The sequence below is a fragment of the Salvia hispanica genome, chromosome 2 (genome assembly GCF_029641045.1).
Source record: "Salvia hispanica isolate PSC_SH4W2 chromosome 2, Shi_PSC_v1, whole genome shotgun sequence".
Taxonomy (NCBI): domain Eukaryota; kingdom Viridiplantae; phylum Streptophyta; class Magnoliopsida; order Lamiales; family Lamiaceae; genus Salvia; species Salvia hispanica.
In genome coordinates this window covers 33,865,301-33,884,957 of record NC_142693.1, presented here as the reverse complement: position 1 = coordinate 33,884,957, position 19,657 = coordinate 33,865,301, and the positions used below count along the sequence as shown (strand labels likewise).

The 19,657-nt window shown below is 39.3% G+C and overlaps 5 protein-coding genes across 5 annotated transcripts; 3 read left to right on the top strand and 2 right to left on the bottom strand.

The window, feature by feature from the left end:
- The first annotated feature begins 14 nt into the window (after positions 1–14).
- Positions 15–2,243, top strand: LOC125219566 (loganic acid O-methyltransferase-like). Its single transcript, XM_089065619.1, has 2 exons — positions 15–1,112; positions 1,190–2,243. Exons 1-2 carry the CDS (start codon positions 1,044–1,046, stop codon positions 2,141–2,143), a joined length of 1,023 nt encoding a protein of 340 aa, XP_088921745.1. The 5' UTR covers positions 15–1,043; the 3' UTR covers positions 2,144–2,243.
- A 354-nt stretch (positions 2,244–2,597) lies between these two features.
- LOC125219582 (uncharacterized) lies at positions 2,598–3,801 on the bottom strand. Its single transcript, XM_048121604.2, has 4 exons — positions 3,515–3,801; positions 3,342–3,424; positions 2,931–2,986; positions 2,598–2,838 (listed from the first exon to the last, which is right to left on the bottom strand). The coding sequence occupies exons 1-4, from the start codon at positions 3,684–3,686 to the stop codon at positions 2,760–2,762; spliced, it is 390 nt and encodes a 129-aa protein (XP_047977561.1). The 5' UTR covers positions 3,687–3,801; the 3' UTR covers positions 2,598–2,759.
- Positions 3,802–7,292: 3,491 nt separating this feature from the next.
- LOC125219203 (glucuronoxylan 4-O-methyltransferase 1-like) lies at positions 7,293–9,061 on the top strand. The gene is made up of 2 exons (XM_048121120.2): positions 7,293–7,845; positions 8,588–9,061. Exons 1-2 carry the CDS (start codon positions 7,334–7,336, stop codon positions 8,931–8,933), a joined length of 858 nt encoding a protein of 285 aa, XP_047977077.1. The 5' UTR covers positions 7,293–7,333; the 3' UTR covers positions 8,934–9,061.
- A 3,437-nt stretch (positions 9,062–12,498) lies between these two features.
- On the top strand, positions 12,499–15,131 carry LOC125200982 (dihydropyrimidine dehydrogenase (NADP(+)), chloroplastic-like). The gene is made up of 7 exons (XM_048098836.2): positions 12,499–12,989; positions 13,334–13,597; positions 13,676–13,846; positions 14,220–14,332; positions 14,425–14,611; positions 14,681–14,790; positions 14,893–15,131. The coding sequence occupies exons 1-7, from the start codon at positions 12,726–12,728 to the stop codon at positions 15,047–15,049; spliced, it is 1,266 nt and encodes a 421-aa protein (XP_047954793.1). The 5' UTR covers positions 12,499–12,725; the 3' UTR covers positions 15,050–15,131.
- On the bottom strand, positions 15,100–19,303 carry LOC125200981 (potassium transporter 25-like). Its single transcript, XM_048098835.2, has 10 exons — positions 19,127–19,303; positions 18,260–18,485; positions 17,934–18,188; positions 17,801–17,851; positions 17,672–17,722; positions 17,320–17,580; positions 17,182–17,234; positions 16,996–17,116; positions 16,662–16,916; positions 15,100–16,588 (listed from the first exon to the last, which is right to left on the bottom strand). Exons 1-10 carry the CDS (start codon positions 19,172–19,174, stop codon positions 15,528–15,530), a joined length of 2,382 nt encoding a protein of 793 aa, XP_047954792.1. The 5' UTR covers positions 19,175–19,303; the 3' UTR covers positions 15,100–15,527.
- Between the last annotated feature and the right edge of the window lie 354 nt (positions 19,304–19,657).

Genomic DNA, 19,657 nt, shown 5'->3' with positions numbered 1-19,657 from the left:
TGAGCATAACTCAACAACTCTATTTATGTGCAGAATCCACATTTCATGACAGAGAGAGAGTAAGATGGAATCTATACGACACGAGCAAAACAAACAGTATGTCTAAATTAGCATAATATAACAACTATATTTATTTGCAGAATCCACAATTCAAGAGAGAGAGAAAGATGGAACCTATGTGACACGAGCAAAACAAACAGTTGGTTTAAATTAGCATAACACACAAAATAAGCTGCATAAAATCCCATCCCGACCAAGGAAGGGGTCATCTTCCTTGGGGCGGAAGGAGTATGCTAATTTATAAATTTAGTTGATTTAGTATTTAAAGGGAAAATCATAACCATAATTAATAAAATATTAAGAGGAAAAGAGATGAATATGATATGTCGTCTCATTCTTTGTTTTATGCGTTTAGAGAACAGCATAATTTGGTGTGTTGCGGAACAACAGAGGATCCACCCCTCTTAAGTGTGTCAAAGTAGAGTGTGATAAAGTAGACTGGAACCCTGTTAAGTGTGATAAATTAGAGTGAAAATTGTGATTGCACATTTTAATGAAGAGAGAAAAGATATATTTATTTCTAAATATAAAAAATGGACATCTTAAGTGGGACGTAAAGAATAACAGATATGCTGCTGATTGGAGCTCAATTGTATGAGTTTGATAAATGAACTTAGTTAGAAGTTAGAACCGACTAGCTAATGAAAGATTATTAAACTGGGTTTGATTGGATCTGAGGTATTGTAGTATTGTTTACAAGTAAATACTTATTTGTCATGGGCCTCATGGCATATGTCATTCTACTATTTTCTATATAATTATGGTGCAACCTCCAAATCTGTTCTATTTTCTATTGATGATATACTGAATCTGACCGGCCAAAGTTGGAAGATATGTTAAGCAGACAAGTCTGACTTTTGGTTCCTTCACACAATAACTAGTACTTCATTACTAACTGCCTCTGATTCTTAATTACTCATCATATGAAAGATATATCATAATCTTACAGTTTAGATATTGTCAAAGTAAAGATAAGTGCAGAAATGGGTGAAACTTTTCCAATGAAAGGTGGTGATTCTGAATACAGCTACACCAAAAACTCCAAATACCAGGTTCACCACAGATTTTCATATCATTTTGCACTAAATTAGTAATATCGAATCTCTAATCTCATTACATTCTGGCGCAGAAACTAGCGTCGGATGCAGTGAAGGAAATGATAGAAGAAGCAGTGGTCAGGAGCCTGGATGTTGAGTCGATGTCGACCAAAGTGGCAATAGCAGATTTAGGGTGTTCGGTCGGGCCAAACACGTTCTTCACAGTTCAAAATCTAATAGAAGCAGTGCAGAAGAAATGGCCTTCCGAAACCCTAGAATTCCAAGTATTCTTCAACGACCACCTCGGCAATGATTTCAACACCCTCTTTGCCTCCCTCCCACTGGAGAGGCAGTACTACGCTGCCGCGGTGGCGGGCTCATTCCACGGCCGCCTCTTTCCCCACAGATCCATCACCGTGGCGCACTCCTCCTACGCTCTCCAGTGGCTCTCCAAGCAGCCACAAGGGGTGCATAACGAGGGCAGAATCCACTACCCCGGAGCGCCCGAAGAGGTCGTCAAGGCCTACTCTGATCAGTACGAAAAGGATTTATCATGTTTTATGAGTGCGAGAGCTGAGGAGATTGTAAAAGGAGGAGTTTTGGTTCTGGTCGTGCCGGGAACTCCTGATGGAGTCTCCCATTCCAACCACCCTGCTGGTGTCCTGTTCAGTTACTTTGGATATAGCCTAATGGAGTTAGCTAATGAGGGAGTTGTAGATAAAGATAAAATAGACAAGTTCAACTTGCCGGTCTATGCTCCAGAAATGGGGGAGATGAAGAGGGTGATAGAAAATAATGGATGTTTTAGCATTGAGAAAATGGAGCTCACAGATCCAAGGTCCAAGGTTGATGGACCCATTGATGTAGCTAGTTCCATAATGCACATGAGAGCTTCACTGGAAGGGGTCTTTCTAGCTCACTTTGGAGATTCTGTTGTTGAGAAAATGTTCGCTAAGGTTTCAGACAAAGCTCAAGAAATGTCGCACGTTTTTGAATCTGGGTATATTAAGTCTACTCAACTGCTTGTTGTGCTCAAGCGCAAGTGAGGTATTCTGGTTCATGTTGAATCAGCTTTTGGTTCATCTTCTGCACTGTTAATAACAATTCAGCTGTCGTTTTATATTATAAATTACTTACTATTTTTTATTTGAGCTGCTGTTATTTTGTGGCTTTGATTTTCCGGTTAGGTGAGCTAAGTCATTTACCTAATGCGTATTCAATTCATTTTCAAATCGGGGGAATAAGTAACTCATAATCCTATCTGGTGCAGTTTCTTCATCTACTGCAAAAAGTGTTGCAGTGTCTGCTGTCTATTCTATAGATTCCTAAATCCATACCGGAGTAAGATGGAACCTATCGGACACGAGCAAAACAAACTGTACACTGTACACCTAAATGAGCATAACTTAACAACTATATGCATTTGCAGAACCCACAATTCATGAGAGAGAGTAAGATAAAAACCTACACAACAGGAGCAAAGTAAACTGTACGTATAAATGAGCTAACATAACAACTATATTTATTTGCAGAATCCACGAGTCAGACAAACTATAGAGCTAAACAACAGACACAAATATATGAAAAACTAGCATAGAGACATTTGCAGCCTCGCATCTACCCGCATTTGACAAAAACAAAATGGATGGAGAAAGATATGTACTAGTGTTCCTTGTTCCTCTTCTCGACTTCCTCAATGCGTTCGATCTGTTTATTATAACAGCAAATGCGGAAGATGCACCTGCACCAACAATTCAAAGGCAAGATGTAAATGTAACAATATCATGCAAGACTCAAGAGAACAAACTCAGGGCCATGAAGTTGAGAGTTTACCAGTAAAGGAGGCAAGCCGCAACGCACAGCACTCCATTCCTCTGAGACTTGTACATCTGTAATCAGTCACATTGATAAACACACTTGAGTTTTTTACCAAATCCATATTTGAATAAATTCCTGCTTCAACAGAGGACTATAGTCTATAGAAATCAACATACATGAACATCAATAAGCGTATTCAACAATGTAACAACCACATCAACCAAAAACGAAGTTTCCACCTAAATTGCAATTTCCAGAACAAGCATAGATTCATTCCAAGACGAAAAGTGAGAGATATTATCAAATAACAACGGCTTAATCTCACATAAATAAATTACTAATTCCGTAATTTCCTGATAAAAACACTGATTAACCAGCGCACAATCAAAAAAATTCAGCGACAAAAACTAATGTGGAAGCCAATACCGATTTCTCATAGCGATTCCTCTCCGCGGCGGTGCAGACCTCTCCAGTGCACATCAACCGATGCTCATTCTTCCAGTATATATCTAACAAAAATTGCAATGAAAATAAACACGCAATTGAATTCGATCACGAAAATCGAGAATCAATCGGGGTGAAGGGGAAGAGGAGCATACCGAGAAGCTGGAATCCGGCAAATGGTACGATAAAGAGTGCTGGCTTGAGAATTAGCGAGACGGCTGCCACAATCCGAGATCGTATGGCTTTGGGCGAGGGAAGAGTGAGGACAACGGCCAGCGCGGCCTCCGCTGCCACCAGATACGCCATAATCATCCACTGCAATGCCATTTCTTCTCTGGTATTCAATTCTTCGTGTTGTATTAGCCAAACTTCTCGACGATCTTCGATGCTTTTTCGGTGCGTTGAGTCGGTTATGTATGGAAGTGAGATATAAATATTAATTTGACCCCTCGAGTTTGTCTTATTAAGTTTTTTCGACCTATAAATGTGAAATGAATAATTGGATAAGCTTCACAAAGTTTGTGAGTTTGTCAGCGTAAAAGTATTATAATTATAAAAGTAGTAAGGTTGGGATCTTCTATAGAGTAAATGTCAAAACTAGTCATGAATTTATGCTCATTTTATGATTTTGGTCCTATATTTTATTTTTGAATTTTTGCATCCTGAATATTTTAACTCCGATCACAATTGATCCTACACTAATAATTCCGTCAATTTTCAAACGGTTTTCATCCGATTTTGATGGTTTTAACAGTCCCATTTGAGTTAATATTGTTTAAAAATTAGTCAAAATCGGATTAAAATCGTTTAAAAATTGATGGAATTGTTAGTATGGGAATAATTGTGATCTGAGTTGAAATATTCAGGATGCAAAAATTTAAAAGATAAAATATATGACCAAAATTATAAAATAGCATATGTTGATGAGTTTAGCCTTTACACTCTTTCTAATAAATTAGAAGCTAAATTATTTTAAATTGCAATCAAATGGAGTATTGTTTTGGGCCTACCGAATTCAAATTTGTGCTTTAAGGTGAGGGGAGGCTTTGGTTGGACATTTGATGGAGTTCTATTTAATTAGTGGAAGATGAACTTGTTATTTAAAAAATTAAGTAATGGAGTTCTTTACAAATTTGATACTCGTTGTCTAGGTTTTCTACTGAAAATTCTTTAGATTTGAATATGTTTGAGGCCCATAAACAAACAAATTTGAAATCTATTTGAGATCCAAAAAAGTGAGAGAGGATTTCTTGCATTACACGAGTATTTTTAAATCTGAATAAATCTTTTATTTTATTTTAATAAATATCGAATCGGGAATATTACACAATCCAAACTATGTTATTATCCAATTTATATTCTTTCTATTAAATAAATTGCTATTTTTCTGATGACTATCATAGTATTTTTTGGCTCGATAATATATATATGGGACAATTAAGCTCTTCGGGGTCGACCACCACCCCTCCGGCACCCTAAATGTAGTGGCGGATCTAGGATTTATAAACGGAGGGGGCGAAATATATATTAGTAGGTTGGTTTAGGGCGAAAATGACAATTTTATTTTCAGGGCAAATGGAGGGGGCAGATATGGTAAATTTACATCCGGATGAAAGGAAATTAGTCGGGGGCAGATATGGTAAATTTACATCCGGATGAAAGGAAATTAGTCGGAGCCCCCCCCCCCCCCCCCCCCAACCACTCCGCCACCATTGAGCTAAACTGGACAAGATATTTAATTTGACTATTGTGACACCTTGTATCTTTGTTGTAGCTTGGAAGTCTTAACTTAGTGAAACGATTATTTAATTAGGTGAGATTAAATATTTCGTGGAGAAACACTGCATGCGCGCGTAATCATCAAGTGCTATGTAGCAAGACAACTAGCACGTCACACACAAGAAAAAAGAGGAATCCACTTGATACAATTGCACCCATCTACTCTCCTATATTAATTACTAAAGTGATTTAGTGGATAAGATTCTACTCAAATTTTAAGGATTCTTAATAATTTCAAGATGGACAATATTAATCTGTCATATAGTTACAAAATTTGTTACATATTTTAGTTTAACAATTTTACTTTCCTTTTTATGTATTGTAGATGCAGCAAATTTGGACATTTCTCATTGCGTCACTAAAAATGTGTTACTGCAAGACATTTTGTTGTAGTGTAAAGAATTATCTTAATTATCAAATGGAGGTTTATTAAATTACAGTATATCACAAATTATTTGGTAAGTTTTTACGAAAAAAAGTCAAAAAAAATTCAATGTTATTGATATTGTACTGAAATATGTCCTCGCCATTAATATAATCATGCAATGTCAGCGTCATTATTAATATTGTTGTCGTCGTTTTCTCACCAGTAATATGCTGTTTACTGGCTAAATTATTCACACATAATTAGGCCCTAAAATCTCATCAAGATTGTTATATGATGTTAGTAAAATTATCATTATTATTATTACTGTTAAAAATAATCAAGAATTTTAAAACTCGATTGAGCACCTTCGGGTCTACTCAAACGCTGCCTTTAAATTTTCAATTTATTTACCAATAAAAAAAGCTAGTACTCTTCATTTTAAATCCCAACTAAATTATAAAATAACTAAAATTGGACAAAATTCATACGTGTGCTACTTAAGAAAAGTACACCACATGGAACATAGAATTAGTCATTAAAAGTGAATAATCACACATGTTACATCACCTTTTCCAAAGTGCAATAATCAAAGATAGCATTTATAATACTATAGCCTCCATCTTTATCGTAAAGTTCATATATTTTGCATATTTCTCTAAGCAACGACTGGTGTTCTATTTTCCAAGTTAGATAGATAGCCTTTTACTTCCTAACACTATATGAATCAAATTCCACCCAATTCCTTCTTCGAACGCTACGCATAGGTTCAAACACAAACAATCTTCATGGGTGTTAGTTCAATTTTCATGACTAAGTATCCTATGATAATCCATCTAAGATTAAATTTTTAGATTATGAAAAAATGGTCAAATTTTGGTCCGTCCCACACTTATCAAAATCTGAAAAGTAAATCATGAAAGATGAAATTTTTGCAATTATATCATCTTTCACTTTTCCGACAATCACGAGCTGATGTGATAACCTGTATGAAATAACATGTTTTAAATCGGATGTCACATCAACGCGTAATATGATAGAAAATCGAAGGATGAGATAATTGCGATAATTACATCTTTTGTGATTTATTGTTCAAGTTTTGAAAAATGTGGGACTGACCAGACTCCGATCATCTCTCGTGATTTGTTTTGCAATTTATCCTAAAATGTATTTCAAACCTATATAGGAGTAGATGCTATGAGAATAGAGATACTAATTTCAAACGCGATGCTATTATACTCCCTTCCGTCCCTAAAGAGTATGAACATTTGGTTCGGTATGAGTTTTAATTCATAATTAGAAAAGTAATAGAGAGATAGAAAGAACAAGTTTTTAAAGTATTGTTAGTGGAGAATGAGTCACACCTCATTAGTGAGAAATGAGCTTTCAAAATTATAAAGTTGATACTTTTTAGGGACGAACTAAAAAGGAACTAGTTCATACTTTTCAGGGACGGAGTGAGTATAGCTTTTCACATATGGAAGGTTGGAGAAGAAAATTCATTTTTTTAAAGAAAGCCAAAACAAATTGCTTGGTATTGACTTAACTCAAATGTCTAAAGTCACTTCTCATTTTAACACAAAAAAAAAAAAAAGAATCATAACATTACATTTGCTTCAACCTTCTTTTTAACTAATTTCAGTTGTGATTCATGTAACGCATCACCTACTGAAGGGTGGGTTTCTTACATCTGATCCACCAGCAAACCATATTGCTTCATACAAAATATTTCCAGTTGTTGTGCTGCCTTTTTCACCACAATCATATATCTACACACGCACATTTTGTAGGTTCATTATTAGCCTTTGTTCAAATTTTGTTTCCTTCAAAAATGAGGGTCAGAGCTCAGAACCCTCTAAATCTGAAGCTCCTCCTCATTATAGTCACCACATCATCTCTCCTCCTATTCACTCTCAAATCAACCTTACCATCATCCTCGTCTCCGGCCGGTTTCCTGTCTAGGAAGGCGAAAGGCGGCGCGGGGTGCTCGCCAGGGAAGCTGCCGACGTCGGTGGCGGAGGCGCTGGTCCACTACACGACGTCGAGCATCACCCCGCAGCAGACGCTCAAGGAGATCTCGGTGACGGCGAGGGTCCTCGACCGGGCGTCGCCGTGCAACTTCCTCGTGTTCGGCCTCGGCCACGACAGCCTCATGTGGCACTCGCTCAACCACGGGGGACGGACCGTGTTCCTGGAGGAGGACGCGGCCTGGATAGAGCAGATCAGCCGGAGATTCCCCATGCTGGAGTCGTACCACGTGGCGTACGGGAGCAGGGTGAGCGAGGCGCGCGGACTCATGGAGGCGGGGAGGGGGCCCGAGTGCACGGCCGTCGCTGATCCGAGGTAGTACTTATTTGTTATAGAAAGTGTGTCGATAAAGTTGCTGAAATGTGAGTCATACTTTTATATATTCCCTCCATTTCAGCCTAAGCGAGACATTTCATTTTTTGCCCTGTTTTGAGATTTATATTATTGTCTCTCTTACTGAATTTTATCTCAACTTTAACTATTTATCATCATTTTTTTAAAACAGGGCAAAAAATGAAACGTTTGCTTAGAATGTGATAGAGGGGGTATTAGTTTTATAAAATACGAGTGAAAATGAGTTGGTAGAATGTAAGGTCCACTATAAAAAATGATAAAAGTGAAATGGAACATTTAATATGACATCCAAAATGAAAAACTAAGCCACATAGTGGGGACGAATGGACGGAGTATATATTAATAAAGTAACAACATTATAGGCTTTGGGCTATGAACTTGCATCCTTTTATTAAGATCATCATAGATTTTGGGTTATGAATTTGTATCCTTTTGTCTATGTTAGTTAATTAAAGTCCAATTATAATTAATTAAAGCCATATACTCCCTCCGTCCTACTCAAGATGACCACATTCTTGAGTGGCATGAGATTTTAGGAAGTGTTGTTAGGTGGAATAAAGTAGAGAGGAAAAAGGTAGTTGAATATTTTAATGAGAAGAGAGGTGAGATGAGGTTATTTCCAAAATTAGAAAGTAGTCATCTTGATTGCGACAAATAAAAATGGGACGGAGGGGGTATCTTATTCATTCCATATATATTTCAGGTACTCGATGTGTCAGTTGGCGCTCAAGGGGTTGCCCAGCATTGTCTACGGCGTGGAGTGGGACGTGATCATGGTGGACGCGCCCACAGGGTACTACGATGAGGCACCGGGGAGGATGTCGGCCATCTACACAGCCGGGATGATGGCTAGGAACCGCCACGGTGGGGCCGAGACGCATGTGTTTGTGCATGATGTGAATAGGGAGGTGGAGGATCAATTTTCGCGGGAGTTTCTTTGTGAGGGGTATATGAGGAAACAACAGGGGAGGTTGAGGCATTTTCTTGTACCCAGCCACAGGGATGATCCCAATAGACCGTTTTGCCCTTTAGTTCGAACAGCCGCTTGATTTTATCATTTTTTTTCTTCTTTTTTGGTTTTGTGGCTCTATGTAGAAGGAATTGAATTTGTTGATAAATTTTGATATATAATGGGAGATGAATAAAGAATAAGATAGATGGGTGAATTGCGTATAAAGGTTATCGTTTAGGTAAATTTTATACAACGTCGTTTTCATTAATTTAATTATTTTTAATTTTTTTAATTAATTTGCGACATTAATGCTTGTATTTTAGCATTTCGCTATTTGGGGCTCACAGTTTCAACTCGCAACATTTACAACTCGCTGTTAGTTGGATTAGACTTCACAACTTTAAACTGTAATTTGGGTATTAACACTCGTAATTCGGATCGAATGGAGTATAAGGGCAACAACAACGCGGCTCGTTGTTGCCTCGGACTTGTGCGGATTATCGTGTCATTCGAAAATTGTCAGCCTTAGTCTTACCGTTAATGTTAGTAAGTCATTGTACAAATTAGCTTAACACGACACGATAATGACCAGATAAATGATATTACATGATTAAAACTTGTTATAACATAATTAAAACTTTATTATGATTAAAATATAAATAATAAAATTAAAATATACTTCCACCATTCACGAAAAAGTCTCATTTTGTCATTTGAGATGTTCACGTAAAATAGTCTCATTTCTAAAAATGGAAAGTTTAACCATCTTACTTTACGAATTTCTCATTAAAATTTGTGTAATCCACAAATGAGACCAATTTTCGTAGACAAGGGAATAATATTTTTAATTAATATAAATAATACCCCATAGTTTTATTTCTTATTGGATAACCTGAATCTAGCAGTAATCATCATGTTCTTATTGAGTCATTTTATTTCGTGAGAATCTGTTCGTATAAAAAATTATCAGCCATATTAGAGCACTCCCAGTGGTTAGGCTTTACCGTCGGCGAAAAATCGCCGGAAATCGCCGGATTTTCGCCGGGTGTTGGGGTGATTTCGGCGAAAAATCGGCGTTAATTCTACCGATTCATCGCCAACTCCCGATTCATCGCCGATTTATCGCCGAATCATCGGCGCCCACTGTAGCGCGATTCGGCAATTTTCGGCGATTTTTTTTTTTTTTTTTTTTTTTTTTTTTTTTTTTTTTTTTTTTTGCAACCAACGGCTATAATTCCTACACTATATATAATTCATCCTCCTCCATTCATCACACAATCTTCATTCTCTCAATTTTTCAATCTCATTATCTCAATCTTCAATCTTCAAAATTATTAGTTCAAGTAGGAAAAATTCCCGAAAAGGTAAGGGCAAAGAGCCGAGTACGCAAATTCCCACTGATGAAGCAAATCAGCAGTGGATGAACTCATTGTTGTCGATGGGTTCTCCTCCCGGCCAATATCCATATGTGGGTCCGTCCCCATTGCAGACTCCTCCGGTGCGCAGACTTTCTCCGTACTTCCAGTCTGCCCTCAGCATGCCCTCTCCAGCCGACGATGTGTATCGCCCCCAGATAGTCACATCGTTGTTCGACACCCCTGGATCCATCCCAGACGACGAAGGATCTCAGGACGCGACGTACACAACGGATCCGACACTCAGCACGGACGACTACGAGGTGGAAGAAACGCCCGCCGAGCCGCTTTCCAGGAGCAGGAAGGGGAAGGCGCCGGCGCCGGCGTCGACGGCTGCGACTGATACGGCTTCCGATGAGAAGCCGAAGCGGGTAAGGACTACTTACACTATGGAAGAGTCCGAGCTGATAGCCAACTGCTAGGCGGACACGACGCAGAACGCGCAGCGCAGCAACTACCAGACTGAGCTCGTGTTCTGGGAGCGGGTTGCGGAGAAGTACACGAGCAACAAGACTACCTCGATGAAGGACCATGGCAGCGAGGCGATCCGCCGGCATTGGGAGCGCCTCATGAGGGACTGCAGCCACTTCAACGGTATATACTCTAACTTGATGACGAACATGACGAGTGGCCAGAACGAGCACATGGTCCGTGATGAGGCCATGCAGAGGTATAATGGCCAGTTCTTGTCGAAGGGCTTCAAGTATTGGAACATCTATGATAGGCTGAAGGATCTCCCCAAATTTCGGACGGGGATGCACACCGCGCTGCACGGGAAATCGGTGCGCTCGCGACTTAGCGGTGCGGAGAGTGAGGGAAGCGCGACCCCCATCGACTTGACTGGGGATGGTCCGCACGAGCGCCCTGTGGGAGCGAAGAAGGCGAAGGGGAGGCGGAAGGGGAAGGGCGCATCGTCGGATGCCCAGTCGGAACCCCAGTTCATACAACAAGCCACGCTCTCTGCCAATGTCGCCAATCTGACGCAGCTGTACACGCTGTACTTCACCGGCGGCGGAACCCCAGAAGAGAAGCAGTCCCTCTGGTCGACCATCCAAAATATGAAGATCCTGATGGGCCTCCCGCCGGACGCCCCTCCCTCTTAGTTTTTTAAATATTTATTTTTTATGGTTTTTTATTTGTAGTTTTTTTTTTTCTCGTTGTATTATATTTTCCAATGATTAATACAACGATGAATTGTTCATTATAAATCTATTTATTAAACACATTTGTAGGGAAAATTAAACAATATTAAAAATGATGATGTAAAAATGAAATGTTGAGTTAGGGAAAAATAAGGGAGAAATAAGGGAGAAACCATTGGAGCAATTGGCTAAAAGTTGGCTAAAAACTGGAGATAAATTTTAGTGCTGATGTGGCGCTGATGTGGCAGGAGTTAGGGAGAAATAAGGGAGTTTTTAGCCGGACCATTGGGAGTGCTCTTAGTGTATTCAATATGGGTTTGGATCCCCTGTTGTACATTCAGCCACAGCAAGGAAAGTTGTTACATACACTATATTATTTGTACAGGAGTTGAAAATAATACTCTTCCCATCCTAATAAATATGAAACGTTTATTTTTCGGCATGAAATTTTATATAGTGATATTGTGAGTTAAAAAAAATAAAGTAAGAGAGATAAAAACGTTTCATTTTTAATGGCAAAAAAAAATATAAATATTTTAATAACATAATCGTAAATGGAGTATAATATTAGCGGGTATCTAAAACCATTCAATATTGCAAACTTTGTTGATGTGGAAAAAAATGAGAAATCACATCACTTTCCTAAGTGTTTTGTTTGGAAATGAACACGTCATGAGTAGCAATTCTAAAATTCTGCGCTAATCCATATATATTTTGGCATTTGATCCTTTATTTGTCTGTTTACTCTTGTCTTGCTGGTTTGATGCATAAAATTTTCTCACTTTTTCTTGTCCTAAAAGCAGGTCATTATTACGTACACATTTATAACAGCTAATATAATTATAATTATTATTATTATTATTGAATTAAAGATTTGGAAACCGAACTTCGATCTAATCATAAATATAGGACTTAGTAAATAGAATACAAAAAAAAGAAGGAAAAAATAAAAGAAAAAGAAAATAGCAAAATACAGTGGATATTTTTACTAACGTGCGCCTCGTCATGGATAAACACTGTATTGATTAACGTGCGCCTCCTCGTCTCCGGTAATCTTTTATTGAAGATTTTACGTAAATATATATACATAAAAAAATCGATAACAGAAGCATGATGTGAGCTGTAAGCTGTTGCAGCTTCGTTGTTGACATTATCACAAAATCATTATCAACACGTAATCTTCACATCAAAATTCTCACAAATTAATCTCTTATAAGATTATTCAATTCAATACAGTCCAAAACAATTAGCTTTCTATAATCACAACTCCGATTCCAGGATATTCATCTTGATCGCCATCTCTCCATCTTCACTCTTCCAACCTAAACAAAAATGGAATCTCTCCGATTTTCTGCTCACGTCAGCACTCCGGCGCCGGACTTTCCGGTCACTCGCAGGGCCGTGCTCGCTCCGAACCGGATCGGGTTCAGAGTATCCGCGCAGAGCGAGGCTGCTGCAGAGCCTGATCTTAGCGTGACGGTAAACGGGCTCAAAATGCCGAATCCCTTCGTCATCGGGTCGGGTCCGCCCGGAACCAACTACACCGTCATGAAGCGCGCCTTCAACGAAGGCTGGGGCGCGGTTATCGCCAAAACGGTACCGTTTTTCACTAATTGCTAACTTTTGCTTTTCGATTTCAAGTGTGATGTGAAAATTCATTGATTTTTTTTGCTGATTTTGTGAGCTGTGTGAGTGATTTTATTGAGAGAAGTGATAATGCTCCGATTAAATTGGGATAACAAGTTGAAATAGCTAAATCTGGATGGTAGTTGGAATTGATTGAAATTAGGTCATCTAGATTTTGTTTTCTAAAAGTACTACGGCTGCTGCGTCAATCATTAGATTTGGACCAATATTGTGTGTAAAATGTGTGTTTCTGGTATGATCATGAATTGGTGAAGATGGAAAAAAGGCTTGATCATGGACATGTGTGTGTGTAGGTGTCACTGGATTCTTCGAAAGTTGTGAATGTAACCCCTCGGTATGCTAGATTACGGGCTGGAGCGAATGGATCTCCTAAAGGGCAAATCATAGGGTGGCAAAATATTGAGCTGATAAGCGACCGGCCTCTAGAGACTATGTTGAAGGAATTTAAACAGTTGAAGGAAGAGTATCCGGACAGGATACTCATTGCTTCTATCATGGAAGAATACAACAAAGCTGCGTGGGAGGAGCTCATTGACCGAGTTGAGCAAACTGGAATTGTAAGCCACTGCTCATCTCTCAATTTGATCTTGTTAGCAGTTTGGATAGCTTTCTCAAACGTGATGTTTCTTTTGCAGGATGCTTTTGAAATCAACTTTTCGTGTCCTCATGGAATGCCAGAGCGTAAAATGGGCGCTGCTGTTGGCCAAGATTGCGCACTTTTGGAAGAAGTTTGTGGATGGATTAATGCGAAAGCAACTGTCCCTGTTTGGGCAAAGATGACTCCAAACATCACAGACATCACGCAGGTTTTGTGTTTTCGCTACTGCAAATTATGGCCAATTTTGTACTTCTTAGAAAACGATCTCTGCTGGTTTGTTGAAAACGAACAAATATGCACAATGTTTATTCTTGGGAATCTGTTGCTCAATATATTTAAGAACAAAAGCTTTAGTTTCTTGGTAGACTAGAATTTTTAGCATTATGTGGGGTGATCTGCATACATGAGCTCTAGTATCAGCATTGCGATTGTTATCTAAATCTGCATATATAATTGCTGGTTATCTGTGTCGCGATTTCTTGAATCATATTCCTGACATTGGAAGATTATGTTTAACTAAAAAATGTAATGTGATGTTAACTTTCCTTCGTTTTTTGCTGCAATCTTCTTTCTTTGTACAGCCAGCTAGAGTGTCTCTGCAAGCCGGATGCGAAGGGGTTGCTGCAATCAACACAATCATGAGCGTCATGGGGATTAATCTTGACACCTTGCGCCCAGAGCCTTGTGTGGAGGGGTAAAATCTACACTTTTTAACATGTTTCAACCTTTTCTCGATGTAAACTCTCCCCACATCTTCTTAATTATCGCATCGTATGTGAACTTTAGATATTCGACTCCGGGAGGCTATTCAGCCAAGGCAGTCCATCCTATTGCACTTGCAAAAGTGATGAGTATTGCACAGATGATGAAGAAGGAATTTGCTGATAAAGATCTCTCGCTTTCTGCTATTGGAGGAGTTGAGACAGGGAATGATGCAGCCGAGTTCATACTTCTTGGAGCCAATACAGTTCAGGTTTGTCACTACAGAATAAAGGGAAAAAGCAGATCAGTAGCTAAAACGATTTATGATTTTTTTTTCTAGGTCTGCACGGGCGTGATGATGCATGGATATGGTCTCGTGAAGACGCTTTGTTCTGAGCTGCAGGAATTCATGAAAAAGCACAACTTTTCATCCATTGAAGATTTCAGGGGGTATGAACTCAGAACTTTCTCAACAGCTTCATAAATATGCAGGAACCTTGGTATTTGTTGTGACGATGTTCTTCTCTTTCACTCTTTTATGCGTACAATCAGAGCTTCTCTCGACTATTTCACGACCCACATGGATCTGGTGGCAAGGCAGCAAGAGGCGATTCGCGAAAGGAAGGCCACCAAGAAGGGGTTGCAATCTGATAGAGACTGGACGGGCGATGGCTTCGTGAAAGAATCAGAGAGTATGGTATCAAACTGATGACTCTTGTTCAAATGTGATATTTCTGTTCAATCTGTACCAACACAAAATTCAACAATGGAGAGCTCAAGTTGTTTTTTAATCTCCTTGTTTTGTTTTGTCTTGTACACTACTATACATCAAGCAAATGGGACATTTGAAAATGGATTTGGTGTTTTCAAACATTTGAATTGTTACATAAAGATGAAGACATTAGAAATCCTAATTGTACTTTATTTAGATAAGTTGTTACATGAAAACAAGTTGGTTGTGGATCCAAGAAATAGAACTCGGATCAGATATAGTAAAGAATGTCGCCAACGGCATCAGAAGTCAGAGGCGGTAAGTGAACCCCAATCCCGAAGGATTAGGGCAAAGCTGCCGCACAGTGAGGCCCGTGACAGCTTCACAAAATGGAGGTTTCGACCGTCATGGACTGGTGGTGGAGTCGGTCGGCCCCAGCCCATGCGGATTTCGAGAAAACAAGATTACAAGAGTATCATATTTTATAAACTGTTCCAACTTCCAAAAGAGCAGCATTAGGAATGTTGAGTGCAACTGGAGGCTCCCTACAGTTCTTACCAAGAAAAACATAAGTCATTACCAGCAGCCTCTTGAACAAATTTGAGCCCTGCCTCGCCATCAAATGGGACTGCCCCAAGAAATATGTCGTCCCGTTTTCCCGAGCGTCGAGCATTTCCCCTAGCTCCTGCGAAACCGACATTCGAATTTTAGGGCTCTCCGGGGGAAGCATGAATCGAACCCGCTTCCTGTTCCCGCTGCTCGATGGAGCATCCAGAAGACCACGTCGAGACTCGCCTACTCCCACGGTCGAAGAGCATTCACTCGAGCTCATATCTGTGTCGGTGATCAGAACGTTCCCGTCGTTTGACAGGGTACCAAGAACGATCATCCTACCTTCTGGCGAATTTAATGCTTCGTGGTCGTATTCCTCCCTCACGATGAACTCTCCGATCGAGTGGATTATATCGTCCTCGAAGTCATCCGTGTCCCTGACGTTGTCGTGGTATCCGTATCGCACTATGCAGCGGTACATTTTGTACTCTTTCGGGCCGACTCGGCCTATGAGATACCGCCTGCTCTCGTGGACGTACGGCACGGGAGAAGCCTTGAAGGTCACAAACACCACAACTTGATGAAATGCAGCAATATTTGAGATGAAATGAGTGAAGAAGGCAGGGATTCCCGTGTCGACATCGGAGTAGACGAAGCCAATACCCGGCACCCTGGAAACACCGAGGCTAGGACTGTAATCCGTTAGCCACTCGATCGATACCTTGTTCTCTACATCGGATTCATACTTCTTGAGAGTGCCGTAGTGCCAGGCGGCCATGATCGTTATAAAGAATACAAATAGGATGAACAAGCACCACGCGCCATGAAAGAAACTCGTCAATGTTGACGTAAGATATATCGCCTCAACGGAGCCAAAGAAGAGCAGAAAATATACTGATGCAAACAGATGCTTCTCCCAGTACAGAGCAATCACGAGCGACATCAAGCAAGTCGTTACCAACAAGCACGTAGTAACAGACAATCCTGCCATCAGAAACGACGAGAACAACGGCTAAGAAAAGGTCAGTATCATGCAAAAGTGCTACAAGAGCCATACCTGTTGCTTTTGCAAGCTTTGATGTATCATGCAAGCCAATGGTGAATGCTATGCTCAAAACCATAAACAGCCAGTTTGCGTCGGGAACATAGACTTGCCCAGAGATTTTATTCGACGTGTGAACAACTTTCACTCTGGGGAAACAATCTAGCGCCTGACACTGGTGTATGATGGAGAATCCGGCTGTAATGGTAGCTTGGCTTCCGACAGCCGAAGCAAACAGCGACAACACAGCAAATATATGCTCAAGATCCTCTGAAAAACGATCGTTTCAATAATAAGAAGCGACTATCCAGCTATCACAGAAGGAGATATGAGGAAAAATAAATCTTACTATTAGGTATAGATTCACTTAGATGAAATGCACCATCACCATGAAGATTCTTCGAGATATATGCAGCTTGTCCAGCATATGTTAACAAAAGGACAGGATATACGAAGCAGATGAACGTTATCTGCATCAGTGGAAGAGTTCGTTGTTCAACTACAAGAGACCAGTATGTATATAAGTTACACCTACCTTGATAGATTTCTTGGAAAAGTGGCCTAGATCAGCAAACATCGCCTCTGACCCTGATAACACGTGATCAAAAGGAATAATTACTTCAAAAGGGATTATCGAATGGAAATAGAATGGTTTCAGTAGTACTGATCGAACCTGCAATGCATAAGACAGTGCTGCTTAGGAGTTTCCCGTGTCGGAGATTAAATTTCCTCAAGAACCTTAGCATGTACACTGGGGAGACAGCACGGAGGATCTGGGCATCGTAATGAATAATGTTATAGAGGCCGGACCCGCTGATGAAGAGAAGCCATGTGATGATGATTGGGGCAAAAAAGCACCCAATTCTCTTCGTTCCGTGATGCTGTAACGTGAAAAGGCCAACCAATATGGCACATGCCACAGGAGCTGGCAAATCTGGATACATACGGAGAAAATCAGGATGTTGAATGGATATCTTACAAAGTTGAGGCTACTAATGTTCGAATCGAAGCATGCAACGACTTACATTTCTGAAAGACATTGGCCACATGGTCCTTCCTATGGTCTGAATAGAAAACTGGTGAAAACAGCTAAAAGCTTTTAGTTCAAAATTATAAATTTCTTCCTTCTTCCTTTGTATGCATCGAACTCTTACCTTGTGATATTTCCGCCAATGAACGTCCAAGACCAGACGTTGCTGATAACACTGCACTTGCACACGGATTAAGATTAGTTTTCCTGTCTTATCAGTAGTAGTATTTCAATGACTTTATCGAACAAAGGCCAACCAGAAATTGATGGTCGAAGAACTGCATCACTTAATATCATGCAAGCACCGAGCAGAGCAAGGAATAACAGCAAATAGTGACAGCTTTTATATTTCTCTATAGCCTTTCTAGCTTTGTTTTCTGGTTTGCCTTGGGATGGTGATGAAGAGATCTCGTCTTCTTCATGATACAACATCTTGCTCGATCCGCTATTGGATGGAATCAACCCCACTTTAGCATGCCTACAGAGCAATGAATATAACGAAAATGGACCACCTGCAAGGATCAATGAAGTCTGAGTTTCAAAAGCTCTATCCCGCAGCTCACAAGAGAATCAACATCGTTACCTTCTCCATCGTCATCGGCCTTCAATACGATGAAAGAATACTTCAGCAAGGGAATGAGGGTGAGGGTCCAGAAAATAAACGAGAAGAGTTCGTGTATCTCTTCTGGCGATGAAATGTCCCCTGCGTCAATTGTTTCGAATACATACAGGGGAGCCGTGCTCAAGCGGCCATATATTACACCAAGGCTCTGAAACGACAAAATGAATGTCTGCATCCATGTTTCTTTCTGCATATCCACGATAAACAGATCGATAGTTAAAAGTCCAATACTATTACAAATCTAAGTATCACACCATCCTAATAGCAGAAACAGCAAGTTTTGTATAATATGCATGACATTATAAACTATTTATGTGAAAATATGTCGTATGATTCGTACTTACAGATACTTGAAGGTAGCTCCTTCCCATTTATCTTAAAAGACTCATTCAAATATGTAACATAGGAAACATTGTATACATCATTCAGCTATATATATAAGTAAAGCCTTTCTCAACTCCAGTAGATATTTGATTGTCTCCTTCGTCAACGCCCGGGGATTTAGGCATACTTGAAATTTCTATACCTAGAGATGAAACCTATGATCCTAAGCTGAGCCAAAATTTAGTACTAATTGAGGCAGAAAATTAAATTGACTACATATATCAATCTCATGGCTCTAACAAATCAGCAATGAAGTAAATTAACACTATATCTACTCTGATTTTCCCAGCAGTTAACTATTACTACTATACAATAACTTTGGCAATTCATAATCAATAATCATCCACAATAAAAAAGGATATCTATGCTTGCATATGCACACACATCTGGAATTTGTTGCAAAAATAAAATCTTGAAAATTGGAAAAGGGTTCAGCAAACTTACTATAGAATCAACAGAAATGGGCGCAGAACTTATTGCCATAGCATCCATTTAATCACATAGACAATAAAGAATGGAACTTTATTGCAAAAGAGAAAAGCCCAGAAAACAATTCAGCCAACTTTCTTCATCCAACTATTTTGAATTTTTGATCTGACATCAAATGTTTGCTTATTGAGCTAAAATGCTTATGCTTTTTAAAGGGAGGGTGGGAGGTTTAGACGAATATATATATATTTATATATGCGTTATGTTTAGATTTTGGACAATTTTTTGTTGTACCTATATGTGCATGCATGACTATAGTGTAAGGTTGACTAAAGAAGAATATTAAATGTAACCAGATAGTGCATATCTGTATACACAAATTTGGGCTTCTATGTTCACACTCTTTTATTAGAACGGCAAATAGTCTTTATTTGAAAGTGACAAAATTGATTTGAGGGAAAAATTCAATAATTACTGTCTAGTAATTTACCTAATTTACAGTCTAAAAATTAAATTTAATTAAATCTACAAAATTTGAGGTGTTGG